At 38.4% G+C, this 17,144-nt stretch overlaps 1 protein-coding gene across 1 annotated transcript in view; it reads left to right on the top strand.

The window, feature by feature from the left end:
* Window positions 1–12,438, top strand: part of LOC103973231 (ribonuclease E/G-like protein, chloroplastic) — a 31,686-nt gene extending 19,248 nt beyond the window's left edge. Inside the window, exons 11-14 of the mRNA XM_009387732.3 lie at window positions 10,517–10,629; window positions 11,195–11,314; window positions 11,723–11,878; window positions 12,088–12,438. Of these exons, the coding sequence (XP_009386007.2) occupies window positions 10,517–10,629; window positions 11,195–11,314; window positions 11,723–11,878; window positions 12,088–12,264 (566 nt within the window). The 3' untranslated portion in view covers window positions 12,265–12,438. The remainder of the gene's footprint in view (window positions 1–10,516; window positions 10,630–11,194; window positions 11,315–11,722; window positions 11,879–12,087) is intronic.
* Window positions 12,439–17,144: the final 4,706 nt, after the last annotated feature.

Here is a 17,144-nt window from a genome sequence, read left to right as displayed (position 1 = left end):
CCGGTATATAACCGAAGCCCCATCCAGCCATGTGCCACCCGGGGGGTTCCTGGGGTCTGAGATGGCTGACATTTTGGTGAGCGGAGGCAGCTCTTCGCTCACCTCCCGCGGCACGCGAAAACGGAGCTGTTTTGGGCTGTTTTGGGGCTGTTTTGCTCGGTTCGGTGAACGGTCGCTTTGCAACACTGCAGCTTGTTTGAACTTATATATTTACAAGCAAAATGACCCAAAACCATGAGAAAACATGCTGTCAAGCAGCTGTACATGCGGGTGGGAGCGACGAACGGTTCGTTGAACGGAGTTGTTGCGGGTGCGCGACGACCGTTCGTGATAGAGCGGTACACCCAGGTGTACCGAACACTGTAGCACTGCTACAGTGCGGACAGGTACCGGGCGGTCCGCGTCTCGTTGGCCTGTCGGACCGGTACGTACCGCCCGTACCGGGCGGTACGATTCGGTATGGCAGACACTGATATATAAGAATTATAATGTTATAAGTGAAAGCTTGATGAATCAAACATAGGTTGATGAATTTTTTGTTGATGGTAATGGTATTAGATATTTGTCATTGAAAATGGAAGAAGAGAAAGAAGTAAAAAGCTTACTAGACTAGATGGTGAAGTTTTGAATAGAAAAATATATTTGTTGTTGGTTGATGGTATTAGATATTTGTTACTATGATATTAGATATTTGTTGTTGAAAATGGAAGAAGAAAAAGATACGAAAAAAATTTAGTAGAGCTAGATACAAAAAGAGGTTGTTTGGAATTTAGATGAGGATAATATTAATATTATTTAGACTATAATTATCAATAGGATTAGAATCTTAATAAAGGAGATTCTTGGAGAAATTAAAGATAGAGTCTTGTTCTAAGAGGGTTGTTGGTGGCATGAGAAAGCAGGATTTGTTGTATCGGTACATACCACCCGGTACGAGTGGTACGTACTGGTCCGATAGGATACCGGTATACGGACTGCCTTCTACTGGGCAGTACCAGTCACTTGACCCGTATTGGGTGATACGGGGTTTGTACCGAGCAGTAACGGTCGAAATCCAACTGTTATCGATTTGTACCAATCGATAACGGTTGGATTTCGACCATTATCGATCAAGGTTTAAGATTGCCATATTTTAAACGATCAATTTGACCATTTGAGGCTTAGAAAAGGGTTTTAAACCCTTTCCTCCCTCTTCTTTCAACTCATTTTATGCTCTCAATATCTTAAACTCTCTTAAACTTTTTTTCACTCACTTCTCTCTCTTATTATCATATTTTGTTGGTCATACTTCTCGGAGCAACAGTACGATGATCAATCTTATGATACGGAGTAGCAGATCAGTAGCAAAGTAGAAGTTATGATATTCTTTATGCTCTGCACCAATACATGCCACATTCGTCATTTTCTCAGGAGTCGCCTCGGACACGTGGTTCATGACGATCAGACTACGACCATCACCACATTGATGCACCAATGACATATAGTGTTTCAGTCAAGGTTCGCAATACCGTACCGTACCGGTATTTCGACTTGAGCTCGGTATCGGTACGGTATGGTGTACCGAGCACTGTAGCACTGCTACAGTGCGGATCGGTACCAGGCGGTCCACGTATTGTTGGCCTGTCGGACCGGTAGGTACCGCCCGTACCGGGCGGTACGATTCGGTATGGCAGACACTGGTATCAGTACACTATGTCGTTAGATCAATTTTAAGATTGGATTCGATAAATATATCATATTGATATACAAATACATAGGATTGAGGACCCCAATCCATCACCCTTGAATCCCGTCGATCCTTTTGGTGATAGAACCAGGTATATCAAAGTTTAAGTTGTATAAAAAAATAATCTAACAATTCAAATAATTTCTTTGTTGATAATTCAATATTAACGAAAAGACGATTCAAAATGTACCACAAAGCTACTCCTCAAAGCCCAAAAAAGATACGTGGCATTATTATTTTTTAATTTACATTATTTTTGCTAAAATTATATTAAATTCATATTTATTTCTAACTTAAAAACCCTAATCAAATTTTTTTTTTCTATTTTCAAGTATTTTTGGAGGTGTTTTTATGATTTTGGACGTACCGTTGATACACCCTTGTGTATCGTCAGTACGCCTTGGTACGTACCATACGGAGCAGGGCTCGGTATATTGGTATGGACCAAAATTGTAATCTTTGTGAGAAAGTTCAAAAAGTAATTATTAAAGATTAATAAAATTATAAAAATAAGAAAAAAATTAAGAAAATAAAAAATCTAAAATAGAGGCTAAGAGAGTTGTTAGTATGATGAGATATAAGACTTATGATAATTTTTATAATAGGTACCAAGGATAGGAAAAAAATAGAGAAATAAAGTGTAAGTATTTAGGTGATTAGATGCATTAAAGATGAAGATGAAAGAATCCTTATTAATGATAGTGAAATTAAGAAAAGATAGAAAAATATTTTTATAAATTATTTAATGAATGTTCCACAATTGACTTGGATTCAAAGATAGATAATAATGATAGATCTAGTAATTATAGATTTGTTCGTAAAATTAGAGCTAGTGAGGTAAAAGAAGTCTTAAAATAGATAAAGAGTGAGAGACCTAATGATAGCTCTATTAAGGTTTGAAAAAATTTAAATGACCAAGGCATAGTTTAGTTAACTAGTTTATTTAGCAAAATTTTGAGATTTAAAAGATGCCTAATAAATAGAAGAAGAGTGGCTAATTTATAAGAATAAGGGTGATATCTAAAATTATTCTAGTTATTGAGGAATTAAAAGCATGAGTCACATTATAAAATTTAAACATTGGAAAAGAGTAATTGAAAGTATGATAAAACTTAAAATAAGTATCTCCTAAAATCAATATGGTTTTATGTCTAGAAGATAAAAATAGAAGCTATTTACTTATTAAGATAATTAATGAAAATGTTTAAGAGAAAAAGAAAGATTTGCTTATGATTTTTATTAATTTAGAGAAGACCTATGATATAGCTCCTAGAAATTCATTATGATGAGTTTAAAAAATAATGTGTATTCACTAGTTATAATGATGTTATAAAGGGTATACATGATAATGTATCCACTAGTGTTACAATTAAATGGAGTTTGTCTAGTGAGTTCCTATTAGTATAAGGCTGTATCAAGAATCCATATTAAGTCTTTACTTTTTTACATTGCTTGCTTGGGTAGACCTTGGAGTAATCTTAAGTGATGAGAGTTTAAGTATAATTAATTCTAAACTTGAGTTGGAGACAATCCTTTGAAACTAAATGTTTTAGATTAAGTAGGACTAAGACGAAATAAATGAGATGTAATTTTGGTAATATAAGGAATAGACATGAGGATATATAGTTAAGTTAGATACATAAGAAGTTTTATTAAGTTTTAGGATCTTAGATCAATTATTCAACAAGATAAAGCAATTGATGAAAATATTATTCATAGAATAAAAATGGGATGGTTGAAACGCCATGAGGCATCAGGAGTTTATGATCGGGTACCTTTGAGATTAAACGAAAAATTTTACAAATAGTTGTTAAACCAGCAATGCTTTATGGACTCCTTTATTGACTAGTGAAGTCATCGGGCACCTAGATGCTCGCCTAGGTGCCCAGGCGTGGCTCGAGTGCTCGCCTGTTGGGTTCAACGAGCAACTTGTTAGGACTTTAGCTAGGAGAGTCCTAATTGAGAGGGACATTCATGTAAAATCTACCTAAGCCGACCCCTATTAAAGAGGTGAAGAGGCAGGCTAGGGTTAGGAGGTTATTTCTTAGAGAAGAATTAGGAGTTGTAAAGGAATATGAGTCTTGAGTAGGAGTCCTATTAAAAGTTGGTTAGAAGTAGGAGTCTTGAGTAGGAGTCCTATTAGGAGTTAGGGTTTAGAAGCCCTATAAATAGCCATGTATTTCTCCTCTTTTGATAAGCAATAGATGAATATTTTCTGCAGTCTTTGAGCAACAACTTGGAGGGAGGAACCCCTATAGAGTTCCAAGGAGGCCGATCCCCTAAAGAGATCAACCCCAAGTTTAGAATCTGCAAGGGTTCTAACACCTGGTATCAGAGCAGCGTTCTTGGCGTCTCGCTGCCCTTCCACAGCCATCCATCAACCATCCACAACCGCCCAAAGCGATTCCCACAATTGCTTAAGAGATCGTTGTCAAATTCCGCCGTCATCTCCACCAACACGGATCATCCTTTGATCTCCCCGTGAATTGCAACAGGTTCTGGTTTTCTACCTTACTGCTGCTGCAATTTAGTTATCCTTATTTGAAAATCCTAAAAAAATTATTCCTATATTGCTGCATAAACTTTTCGTCATAAAGTTTTCATCTCTACGACGAAAGATACATTGCAGAATTCCAACCGTATAGCACCGTTTGTTTGATCTTGCTACTGTGATTTTTCTATCCAAATCTCTATGAAATTTTTATGACATCTTTGACATTTCCTAACAGCAGATTTCCTTTGGTTTTGTCAAAAAATTCTCAATATAATCCATTGATATTTTACGTCTAATCTGCTATACTTGAAAATCTACACTGTAAAATTTCAGCCACATAGCATTGTTTGTTTGATCTTGATACTACGTTGTTTCTATCCAAATCTCTACGAAATTTTCATGATAGCTTTGACACTTCCTAACAGTGGAATTCCCTTTGGTTTCATAAAAAAATTCATAATATAAACCACTAATCTTTTACGTCCAATCTGCTATACTTAAAAATCTGTGCTGTAGAAAATTTCAGCCGCATATTGTTGCCTTAACCCATCTATTTGCAATCTTTTTTGAATGAAATTTCTTATACACTTCATAGATCATCTTGGCTTCCATCTAAGATTGATCTATTAAGAAATTCATCTCTAAAAACGATTTTGTGTTGCTGCAAATTTTCGTCATAACCCGCTGAAATTTCTCGACGAGAATTCTACAATCGCAACTTGCACCAATTTCCTTACTGTTATACTGCCGAAATTTTCTTGATTAAATTAGATATCCTTGCTGTCATATAAACTGTGATTTTGCTATCAATTCCCTCCTCAATTCTCTCAAGTTTTTGGTGGAAATTATGTCGAGAAACCGTTGTTTCTTCGACGACAATTCTACTCTTACAAGATAGCACATACTTGCTGCAACTTCCACTTATTTCTATCAAACCTTTGCTACCATCTACCATAAATCCAAAACTTTCATCTACAGTCCTAAAACTCCACCAAACCACACCCTCAAACTGCACCCAAAATAGCCACAAAACAAGCCTAAACCTTAGCCTACATCCACCAATCTACCAACCCTTTCGACCATCACCTCTCTCAACCAATACATGCCTATAACCCGACAACAAAAGAGAGAGATCTTAACATCACAGATTTGGCGGCATATACTATGACATCTGAGGAGGTAATCAATGCTAAATTCGAAGCCTTCGAGGCGCGAATGGAGAATAAGATTCAGACGCTCTTTACCGAACTCAGATTGGGCCAACCACTAAGCCTGAAGAAATCACATCAAGGAGAGAGCTTTGCCCAATAGCACCAAGCCCAAAGATATGACTTCCAAGAGAGGGGAAGCTCTATGACCGACTCCAACTATCCATGCATGAGAGTGGACTTCCTTAGATGGGAAGAAGGAGACCCGATTGGTTGGATCTCGCGCGCGGAGTGATATTTTCGGTACCATAAAACTGCGGATGCATCTATGGTGAAAATTGCAGCTATACATCTTGAAGGGGATGCTATACAGTGGTTTGACTGGTTTGAACATACTTATGGAGTCCTTTCATGGCGACAATTCAAAGAAGGACTGCTGATCCGCTTTAGACCAACCGATTACGAGAATATTGACGAACAAGTAGCAAAGATCCGACAAACCTCCACCATTCAGGAGTGCCAAACCAGGTTTGAAAGGTTATCTAATCAAACTCGTGATTGGTCTCAAAAACAGCTATTGAGGACCTTCATTGAGGGCTTAAAGCCGGAGATCCGAGGAGAAGTTAAAGCGCGACAACCGTATATGCTTATGTCAGCCATCTCTTTCGCACGACATCAAGAGGAGCAATTGAAGCATGAACCTCGGAGGACTAGGGTCGCTCCTCAACCAGCAATATTGAAGCCCTTAGCCCCCCCTACTGTCGACCGAGTCCCTACACCAAAGAGGTTAATAAGAGAAGAGCTTCGGGAGCGATATGCGAAGGGGTTATGTTGGCATTGTGACGAGCCGTGGAGCCGTGAGCATCGCTGTAGTAAAGGGAGACTTCTTATGATTGAACCAATAGAGGAAGAGGTCATTGAACATTCAGAAGAGAGCCTTGAACAAGAAGAAGAAGATGCAGAAGAAGAGCCACAACCGATCGAAGTTACGGTACATACACTAGCTGACTACTCGAACCCGCAAACGATGAAAGTTGGAGGCCTTCTCAAACAACAACCGATCACTGTTCTCATCGACACGGGCAGTACTAATACCTTTCTAAATAGTAAGGTTACTATCCAGATGGCCTTACCTATCGAGAATTGCAGCAGGTTTGACGTTAAGGTCACAAATGGATGGATTTTGAAGTATGATCGTAGGCGCCCGCAAGTGAAACTGTTGCTGATCATGAGGCCTTACTAAGAGATAATTGCATATTTCTTCCTTCTCCCTCTTGATGATCATGAGGCCATGCTCAAAATTAAATGGTTGATGACATTAGGTGATATTTCTTGAAATTTTATGCAACTAATTATGAAATTTTACAGTAAGGAGAAACAGGTGATACTGAACGGGAAACGTGGGGGGCGACGTAACGACGATTTGCACACAACAATGAGAAGGTTTTGCATAAAGTATACAACGGCTTTTTGGTACAACTTGAGCAGCAAACTAAGGGAGAGCCAATAGAATTTGAAGATCTAAAACTACTTCCTTTGCTTGCTGAATTTTCAGATATATTTGACGAACCGCACAACCTACCTCTTACCCGTCAGCATGATCATTATATAATGATTCTTTCAGGCAAATCTCCAGCAAATACTCGGCCATATCAGTATCTACATCTCCAGAAGGATGAAATAGAAAGGATTGTAAAAAAGATGCTCGAAACAAGAGTTATTCGGCCAAGTTGCAACCTCTACTCTTCACCGATGCTACTTGTATGTAAGAAGGACGGAACATGGCGAATATGCGTTGATTACCGAGCTCTCAATGGCATAACCATCAAGAATAAATACCCTATTCCAGTAGTAGATGAATTGCTAGATGAAAGGGAGCACAAATCTTCACAAAGCTAGACCTTCGATCCGGGTATTATCAAATACGAGTGTACGAAGAAGTCATATCGAAAACCGCCTTTCGAACACACAACGGCCACTACGAATTTTTACTTTCTTCAACAAAATGTGGAATATCTTGGGCATATCATATCAGAGGAAGGTGTGACGGTGGACCCCTTCAAAATTGAAGCAATGTAAAACTGGCCTACCCCGAGGAACATAAAATTGCTATATGGCTTTCTGGGTTTAACAGGCTACTACCGTAAGTTCATGAAAAACTATAGAAAGATCAGTGTACCACTTCCTTACTGGAAAAAGATGTCTTCCAATGGTTGAATAGAGCCTCCACTGCCTTCGACAAACATAAGGCAGCCATAATGACGACGCCGGTGCTAGCGCTACCAGATTTCAACCGACCCTTCATCATTGAGGCTGATGCATCTGGAAACAGAATGGGAGACGTTCTTATGCAAGATGGTCGACTACTCATATACATTAGCAAGGCATTGTCTCCCCCCTATCAAAACATGTTAACAAATGATAAGGAGATGCTCGCCATTGTGCACGCAGCAACGAGGTGGAGATCGTACTTGATCAGGCGATGCTTTCAAATCAAGACCGACCATAAAAGTCTAAAATATCTCTTGAAGCAGAAGATATCTTCCCCCCGAGCAGCAAAAATGTGTAACAAAGGTTCTTGGATATGATTATGAAATAACTTATAAAAAGGGGAAAGAGAATGTTGTTGCAGATGCGCTTTTACGACTACCTAAGCAAGCTGAATTTTTGGCCATTTCACTTTCGACTACTGACTTCCTTGAGGATATTAAGATGGAATGACAAGAAGATTCGGAGACCAGTAAAATCATACAAAAATTGGAGGAAGCACCTAGCTTCGTGGCTCATTACAATTGAGACTCAAAAGAATTACACTATAAGGGACACATTGTGCTTGTGACAAATTCTACTTGCATTTTCACGAGTAGATTTTGGACAAAGTTATTCCATATGCAGGGTACTAAATTAAAAAGGAGTATGACATATCACCCACAAACCGATGGCCAGATAGAAGTTGTAAATAGGTGCTTGGAGATAGCCCAAAGCCACCCACCAAGTATGACTACCCAAGGAGAACTCCAGACCCAGCTAAGTGCCATTATTGATCGACGGATCGTGATTCAACGACGACGACTCACTACTGAAGTGCTAATACAGCGGGCGAACCTACCAATAGAAGATGTCACTTGGGAGAACTATGATGACTTGAAGATCAAATTCTCAGAATTCATGAATCGTCAGCCTCGAGGACAAGGCTGATTTGAAGAGGGCGGGTCTGTTAGGACTCTAGCTAGGAGAGTCCTAATTGAGAGGGACATTCATGTAAAATCTATCTAAGCCGACCCCTATTAAAGAGGTGAAGAGGCCGGCTAGGGTTAGGAGGTTGTTTCTTATAGAAGAATTAAGAGTTGTAAAGGAATAGGAATCTTGAGTAGGAGTCCTATTAAAAGTTGGTTAGAAGTAGGAGTCTTGAGTAGGAGTCCTATTAGGAGTTAGGGTTTAGAAGCCCTATAAATAGCCATGTATTTCTCCTCTTTTGATAAGCAATAGATGAATATTTTCTGCAGCCTTTGAGCAACAACTTGGAGGGAGGAACCCCTATAGAGTTCCAAGGAGGCCGATCTCCTAAAGAGATCAATATGCAAGGGTTCTATCACAACTTCACTTAGGCACAGCCTAGGCATTCGTTTGGACCCAAGCATTGGGTAGGCCAGGTGCCTGCCTAGTTCAACTCAGGTCAAGTTGAGCCTGAGTTGAACCAAAATAGTCCTATATGGTTCGATTGAACTAGTTATTTGATGCAAAAATCCTTCTTTCCCACACACGAACTGTGCCCTAACCTAGAAATCCCTCTTTCCCACTTTCTGCATGGTGGTGGAGTTCCTCCCTTCAGCAAATGACGGCAGCGTCTTCCTCCAATGGTAGCAGTGATGTCTTCCTCTAGCAGTAGTGGCGCAACGGCGTCTTCTTTCCCTCCCTCCTAGTGTATCTCTCTCTTTCTCCTTCGTCACCACCAAAAACCCCCCAAAACCCCCCCCCCCTAAAATCCTGCTTCCCTCCCTATTCACCACTGCCTTCTTGCACGTTCACCACTGCCTTCTTTGTTGTTTTATTTTTATAGGTGTTTCAAGTTTTAGATAAATCAAAGTTGATTATTTCTGTCTAAGTTTGTGAAAACAGCAACTGCCTTCTAGGTTAAGTTGACCTGGGAGCTCTCTAGTGGGGCTTGAGCAGCCCTATTTATATTAATTAACCACAGTTGTTTATTTGTGTTAATTATGTTATATAATTTTTAAATTATAATATTCGGGATCACGTTTCGTATAGGGGAGCGCCTTGGGCATTTTGGGACTGTGGTGCCTTTTGACACCAAGCGTTTTTGAATACACTATTATGGACTGAGTGTTAGGTTGAGTGTCGAATAGTTAAGAAATAATATATAAAAAAATTATATAGTTGAGATGAGAATGTTAACGCCGATGTGTAGAGTTATTAGAAAAGATAAGAAAAGAAATGTTTTTATTTGTGTGCAATTTGGTGTCGGTTTGATAGAGAATAAAATGAAAGAGTATCGTTTAAGGTAGTAAGGACATGTGCTCAGAAACATATAGATATGGTAATTAGACTTGGTGAAATAGTTACTATTAGTGACATGAGGATAGGTAGAGGGAGACTTAAAAAGATTCTAATAGTAATTATAAATAATAATTTAAAATTTTAAAGATATGGCTCTTTATATATCTCAATAATGGCAAAAGATTCATGTAACCGATTCTAAATAGTTGGAACTTTATGAATTTGCTATTGTTTTTGTTGCATCATAATTGCACCTTTTTTTTCTTCATATGCTATGGTTCCTTGTCTCTTTACATTTTGATGTTTTAGCTTCACAATATTTCTTGCATATGATTACTGGAAAATTGAAGTACTTTGTGCCAGTATAATAGAGTACACTAGAATATTTGGATCAGATGTTTCTGTTCAAATATAACCCGTCTTTGTAATAGAACTCCGTTGCTTTGTGACTGAGGGTTTTTATTTCATTTGATTGGTTCATTTTGTTCTCCCTGTTTCATGTTTTTTCAGAAGTTTTGTTTGGCTATCCACCCACATGGTAGTAGATTTTTTTTTGCATTAATGCTTTTTGAGATTGAGAATAATATGTTTTTTGTAAAATTCTTGTTATGTGTTTATTTATTTTCTTTCCAGCAAATAGAAGGCTAGTCTATGAAGAAATGAAGAAGGCAGTTGAAAGGGATCGGTCAACAGTGAGAGTTTCTGAGCTATCTAAGCTTGGATTGATGGAAATCACCAGGAAGAGGGTATGCATTGAGGAGACGGTTACAATATTCTCTGATGAACCACATTAACTGAGAAGTGATGGTTTCATAAGTATAAACTTGTTAAGTAGAATTACAACCAAACACATGCAGCATTACAGATAATCTTTTGTAACAAGATGTAAAGCAAGCTTATTTTTATGTGAACTCTCAAATGATAAATAATTTATGTGACCCAGGATTTCATTAATAATATTGATGAAATTTACTTTTTTATTAATTATGGTAACTGAATTGTATATCCAGTACTTTGATTAGCTAAACATTGTATAAACTATAAATTATAGCTATGAGTTGGATTCTATATTGTGTAGAATTAATTAGAATAAATTATAGCTAAACATTCTATATCCAGTTCTGTAGATTCTTAATGGTTTTATTTCTTCACATTTGTATAGTTATTAGCCATGATATGAGTCAACAAAAGGTGGTTTTGAAACAGAGGCAACAGCAGTTGTAAATTGTGAGGGTGGCTAGAGTGTTGGTAATGATTTCTGTACAACTTGGATTTCACCAGGAAACATGAATTAATTAATGCATGTTGCAGGTCCGCCCGAGTGTGACATTCATGATCAGTGAACCATGCACTTGCTGTCATGCTACTGGTCGTGTGGAAGCTTTAGAAACATCATTCTCAAAGATTGAACACGAAATATGCCGCTTGCTTGTAAGATAAATCTTTTCATTTCTCTCTGATGTTCTAATGCTTCAACTTCTTGTTCTTCCTTAAGAAATGAAGGATAAAGGTTTTGTGTTGATTCCTTATACCTAAAGGAAAAAACCCAGAAAGAGGATTCCTTCCCAACATCGTACACTTCCGTTGTCCTATATTTACTGTTTATATGTGCTATGTGGTTGAACTATATCATCATATATAATTGTTTTAAATTATGAGGTGCTTGCTATCTTTGATTTGCTCCTTCAAAACAAACTACTCTTGGCTGTTCTTTGGTGACTCTCATGTAACCTTTAACTGACTTTCTCGATGTACCTACTCGGCCTCGAAGTTCATCTTCTTTCTTGCAGTCTTTTTTATTACTTATTCTGTGGTCCTTATCTTTCTTTGATGTTTCAGGCTGTCTCTAATCAGAAGCCAGACCCTGATAACGCGAAGTCTTGGCCACGGTTTGTGCTAAGGGTGGACCGTTACATGTGCAACTACTTAACATCAGGAAAGCGAACAAAGCTTGCAGTCTTAAGCAGTTGTCTAAAAGTGTGGATTTTATTGAAGGTATACAATGACAGTCATTTCATCCAAGTCAAGATTTATGGTTATGCGGAAATCGTAGTTTTTCTCTAGTAACCAATGGCTGTTGAGTCACTCGTAAGCGCTCTTGCTTCTCCTAAGAATGCTAGAGAATTCGTGGAACAAAAGGTAATATAATCATTGTAGATGGTGGTATAGCAAGCATGATCAATGAGTTGTAATATCACTTGCAGGTGGCCAGAGGATTTCCTCGAGGAACATTTGAGGTGAAACCATTTGCAGATGACAAGGCAAGTGAAGCGAAGCAAGTTGCTATTTCCAGATTGCGGCCTGCAGAAGCTGCTGCTTATATTTCAAGCACCAAGCTCACTCTTTTCCCTGTCAAGAAATGGAAGAGTCGAAAAAAATGAAGGCGCTTTCGATGAGCTATCTCCACTCCCTGAATCAACCATTTGAAAATTTTCTTGTGTAATCGTGGGATTTGAAATCATGGCATATGGAGCTTTATTCTTCACATTTGATAACATAAAGAGGTCATTTATGTGAGCTTTTATGTTGGTTATAATAATGAAATTTCTCGAACATTGCAATGCTCTTTGTTCTTTGTTAATGATATCAAGGGCAGCTTACAACTGCACGTGTCTAATAAGCTATCAAAATTTAATTATTTTTAGTCGAAGGTTTAGATTTTTTGAGAGAACTTTTCATGGCCACAGCATGCGCTAAGGTCACCAGGAAGCCTACACGCCCCTCAGCTGATTGATTTTGACACTAGCGAGCGGGAATAAGTAATCCTCAGCTTTGGTTCTGAACTCCCATCTCCTCCTCTCGTTAGGGGAAATCCGACACAAAACTAGCCTCTCGTCGGAAGGGCTTTGGCATAAGATTTTTGCTAGTTTTTTTCTCCTCTTAGTCAGGGTTTTTTCTCACCGTCTGAACCTTAGACTTCCAAACTCCTGTTGTTGATCTATATGGGGTTTGGGTTCAACGATCTGATCTGTGGAGGAATTATGCTTTTGCTGTAATAAATATAACTTAGAAAGGAGAAATTAATCTACTTTTACTGTAAATTTAAAGTGTCTAAAATAGAGAACTAAAGTAAAGAGTTCTTTATCTATAATTGCTTAAAAATTTATCATGCGAGAAGCACAGGTAGATCACTGTAGAACGCTTGCTGTCGGTTTTTTCTTTCTTTCCTCTTCTCACCAATTCGACAACACAACACCTTTGTTTGGCATTGTGGAAGGGGTTGAATATGTCGAGTTTGTTGCTGTCTTTGGACAGCGAGGACAAAGATAAATATAGTGTTCTACGATGGTTCTCTGCCATAGAATTCTATTGCATGTTGAAAGAGTATCTCTAGATAGAAAATGTTGCTGTCGGCTTAGGGGCTACTTTGTTGAGTTCTTTGTTGTCGAGACCTCCTCTTGAGGCTACTATAGTGGGTTAGAAAGACCTCGAGGCCTTTGTCTTGCTAGAAGGGTCGAACACATCTACTTGCATTGGTTGGTAGCCCAAAAAAGGGACGTTAGCAGCTTGATTCCGAGCAGTAACTCCTCTACTTTCTCCTCTAGTTCTCTTGACTAGAGTAGGCTCTAGTTGTCGGGGGATCTTACTGGAACAACCCGAGGAATGACCCTTGGTGGCCGTCGACGGAAAGTATCTCTCCATGTAGTAGGATTTTTCTATTGCAAGGCATCGATGGGAGGTAGAAGGTTGGTTTCAACTGTGATTTGGCTTTTCATGGGGTTGGGTTTTTCTTTCGTGTCTTAAGGTTGCAATTCCCTTCGTTAAGTAGCTACGATTCTAGGAGTCATGATATAGGGAAATTTGGACTCCTTAGAGATGGGGTGATGAGATATTCCTTGTAGGAAAATCTGAGGCGACATTACATGGACAGTGAAAGAATAAAAACAAACTCCTAGAATTCCCATAGAAAAATAAGGTTTCATCGTCGTGCAAGGATTGATGCGCAAAAACTCACAAAGCCGAAAAATATACGTACAAGGGAGATTGTGTTACCTAGGAAGATCCTATAAATCTATGAAAGAGGATGAAGAATATTAATTGCCCTCCTCTCTAACGGTGATCCATATGGTAGGGGTTGTGAATATGCTCCTCAAATCGCTGTACAATCCTCCTCGCTATGTGCACTACGCAATCAAGAAGGAGCTATAGGTTGAGGAGAGGGAGAGTAGAGAATAGAAGATGGCAACAAGAAAGAACCTAGCCTATGACCCTTTGATTCCCTCCTATTTGTCAACTTACCCTAATGAATCCTACCATATTGGGTACTAGTGTTGAATCTCGGATTTTGATTATGAAATCAATTGATAAATTATTTGATATAATCTATGTGTTAAGATAAGTGTGCATAATTAACTACGATAGCGGTAAGGCATAAAGCATATGATGAGCCGGAGTCGAAGATTCGAACGATGTACCGGAAGTGTGTCGGGAGCTCACTGACAGTTCGTTGGAAGATCGCTAAGAGTTTGTTGGGAGTTCGCTGAGGGTCCGTTGGGAGTTCGCCGAAAGCTCGACCGGAGGATTGTCGAGAGAAAACTCGACATACCGAATAGAGATTGCTTGCCTTAATCGTAGTTAGTACATTAGTTGAGTTAGGATTGAGAGGTAATCTCACTAACTCGATTAGGGGCCAACTGGGCCCTTAACAAGGCTGAATTGGGCTGATTGAACAACCCATTCAACACCTAAAGCCACAGCCGATGGTGGCACCGCTTGGGACTCAGTCTCCCAGTGCTTTGGGCAGTAGTACCGTCGTCAGTTAATACTGTCAGGCGGTGGTACCACCCTTATCAAGCGGTGGTACCGATAGAGCTCGGTCTCCAAGCTCTATCAAGTGGTGGTATCGCCTAGACTAGGTAATGGTACCGTCATTACCTCCAAAATCTGGGGATATGACACTTTTTAGCTCAAATTCTAAAGTCATTTGGGCCTATAAATACCTCACCCTTTTCTGCATGAAAGGGTACAAAAGTGTGAACATAATCTTGAATTCTTCGGGTGCTAAAAGTGTTGTAAAAGTGCAAAAGAGTCCTCCTCCTCCCTTTCTAAGTGTTGAGATCATTCAAGAGAGGTGTGAGGCTTGTAAGGGTTATCTCCTAAACCCGTGAAAAGGAGAAAGCATTGTAAAGAGGTGGTTGGTCTTCGCCTATTGAAGGAAGACCATTAATGGACACTAGTGACCTCGACAGAGGAGGAATCAGAAGTGGATGTAGGTCACAATGACCAAACCACTATAAATTCCGGTGTGCCCATTTTCATTCTCCTTTTCATTACTGTCATTTCTTAGATAATTGCTAGTTCTTTCATTCTAAAGTCAAGCATTTTCCGAAATTGATTTTCGATGAACAAAATATTTTACAAACCAACGATTTTCTCCACTACACTAATTCACCCCCCCTCTTAGTGACGCTCTTGATCCTAACAATTGGTATTAGAGCTTGGTCACTCTTGTTTGGTTTGAAACCCAAGAGAGATGACATTTGTCGGCAATCAAGAGACTCATTCAATTACACATCCTCTCATGTTCAATGGAACGGATTACATATATTGAAAGACTAGAATGAGGATCTTTCTAATTTCAATAGATTTTGAGTTATGGAACCTTGTAGAAAATGACTTTCAAAAGTCTTCTCTTCCAATGAACCGATTGGAATGAGTTGGAGAAAAAGACTTTCGCTTTAAACGTCAAGGCTATGAATGCCTTGTTTTGTGCTTTAGATGAAAACAAGTTCAATAGAGTGTCTATTTGTGAAATAACTTTTGATATTTGACACATACTCGAAATCACTCATGAAGACACTAGTAGAGTAAAGGAGTAAAAAATAAATCTTTTAGTTCATACTTATGAATTTTTTCGGATGAAACCAAGTGAAACTATTGTCGACATGTATACCCGTTTTACGAATGTCGTTAATAATTTAAAAGCTCTTAGCAAATGTTTTTCAAACTTTGAACTTGTTAATAAAATCTTGAGTTCCCTTCCAAAGAGTTGGGACCCTAAAGTAACGGTCATTCAAGAGGCCAAGGATTTAAATAATTTTCCTCTCGAAGAACTTATCGAGTCACTAATGACCTACGAAATGACTTACAATGCTCATGAAGAGCTTGAGAACAACCTTCCAAAGAACAAAAAGGATATAACACTAAGAACTCATGAAGACCACTTGAAAGAAAATTTAAGTGATGAGGACTTTGATGATGACTTGGCACTCTTGATAAGAAAGTTTAAAAAATTCATAAAAATAAATAAATTTAAAAATAACACTAAAAATAAAATAAAACTCAAGAAAGAACAAGTAATATACTACAAATGCAGGAAGCTGGGATATTTTAAATGCGAATGTCTCCAAGCAAAGAAGAAGCAATAAAAAAAGAAGAAGGCTCTTAAAGCAACTTGGGATGACTCAAGTGCATCCGAAGAAGAGGAGCCAACCAACATAGAGCAAGTTGCTCACTACGCATTAATGGCTATCGGAGATGAGGTAAGTAGTTCATTAGATGCAAATTTATCTTTCGACAAGCTTTTAAGTGCTTTTCATTAATTGTTTGATGAATGTAGATATTTGATTAAAATGTATAACTCTTTGAAAAAGGATCATGCCATTTTAAATGTTGAATTTGAGAAACTTAATCATGATAATCCTTCTTTGCCTCTATGTACTAAGTGTGAACACTTAGAGGTACTTAAGAAGAAAAACTTGCTACTCAAAGAAACCTTAGAAAAGTTTGAGGTTAGTAGCAAGTTCTTGAACATGATCCTTACCAATAAGGGTCATGTTCATAGAAGAGGCAGAATCAGATTTGTGAGTAGCTCTCACTAAAATCCAACCACCTTTGTTAAAGGCCCTACCTTGCATGTATCACCCCACACCAAATGTAACTTTTGTTGCCTATAAATATCCACTTAAGAGATATAGTCCACACAAATTGATTTGGGTTCCTAAAGGAACCATAAAGAATTCTATACAAAACGATAAGTTGAGTAGATCAATTTTTGAGGTACCGAAGGTCAAATGACTACCTAAAAATCACCCTCTTTTATAGAAATATTTACCATCACAATCTAGGAACAAGAGAGTACCTTGATAGTGGATGCTCAAGGCACATGACCGGAGATCCATCTTAATTCTCTAAACTCACTAGCCTAGATGAAGGGTATGTCATATTCGAAGATAACAATAAGGATAAAATCATTAGCAAAGGAACCATAGGTAACAAATCCAACTTTTCGATTGAAGATGTGTTATTGGTTGATGGCTTA

This window comes from Musa acuminata, chromosome BXJ3-3 (assembly GCF_036884655.1).
Source record: "Musa acuminata AAA Group cultivar baxijiao chromosome BXJ3-3, Cavendish_Baxijiao_AAA, whole genome shotgun sequence".
Lineage (NCBI taxonomy): Eukaryota > Viridiplantae > Streptophyta > Magnoliopsida > Zingiberales > Musaceae > Musa > Musa acuminata.
This window is presented reverse-complemented; position numbering and strand designations above follow the sequence as displayed.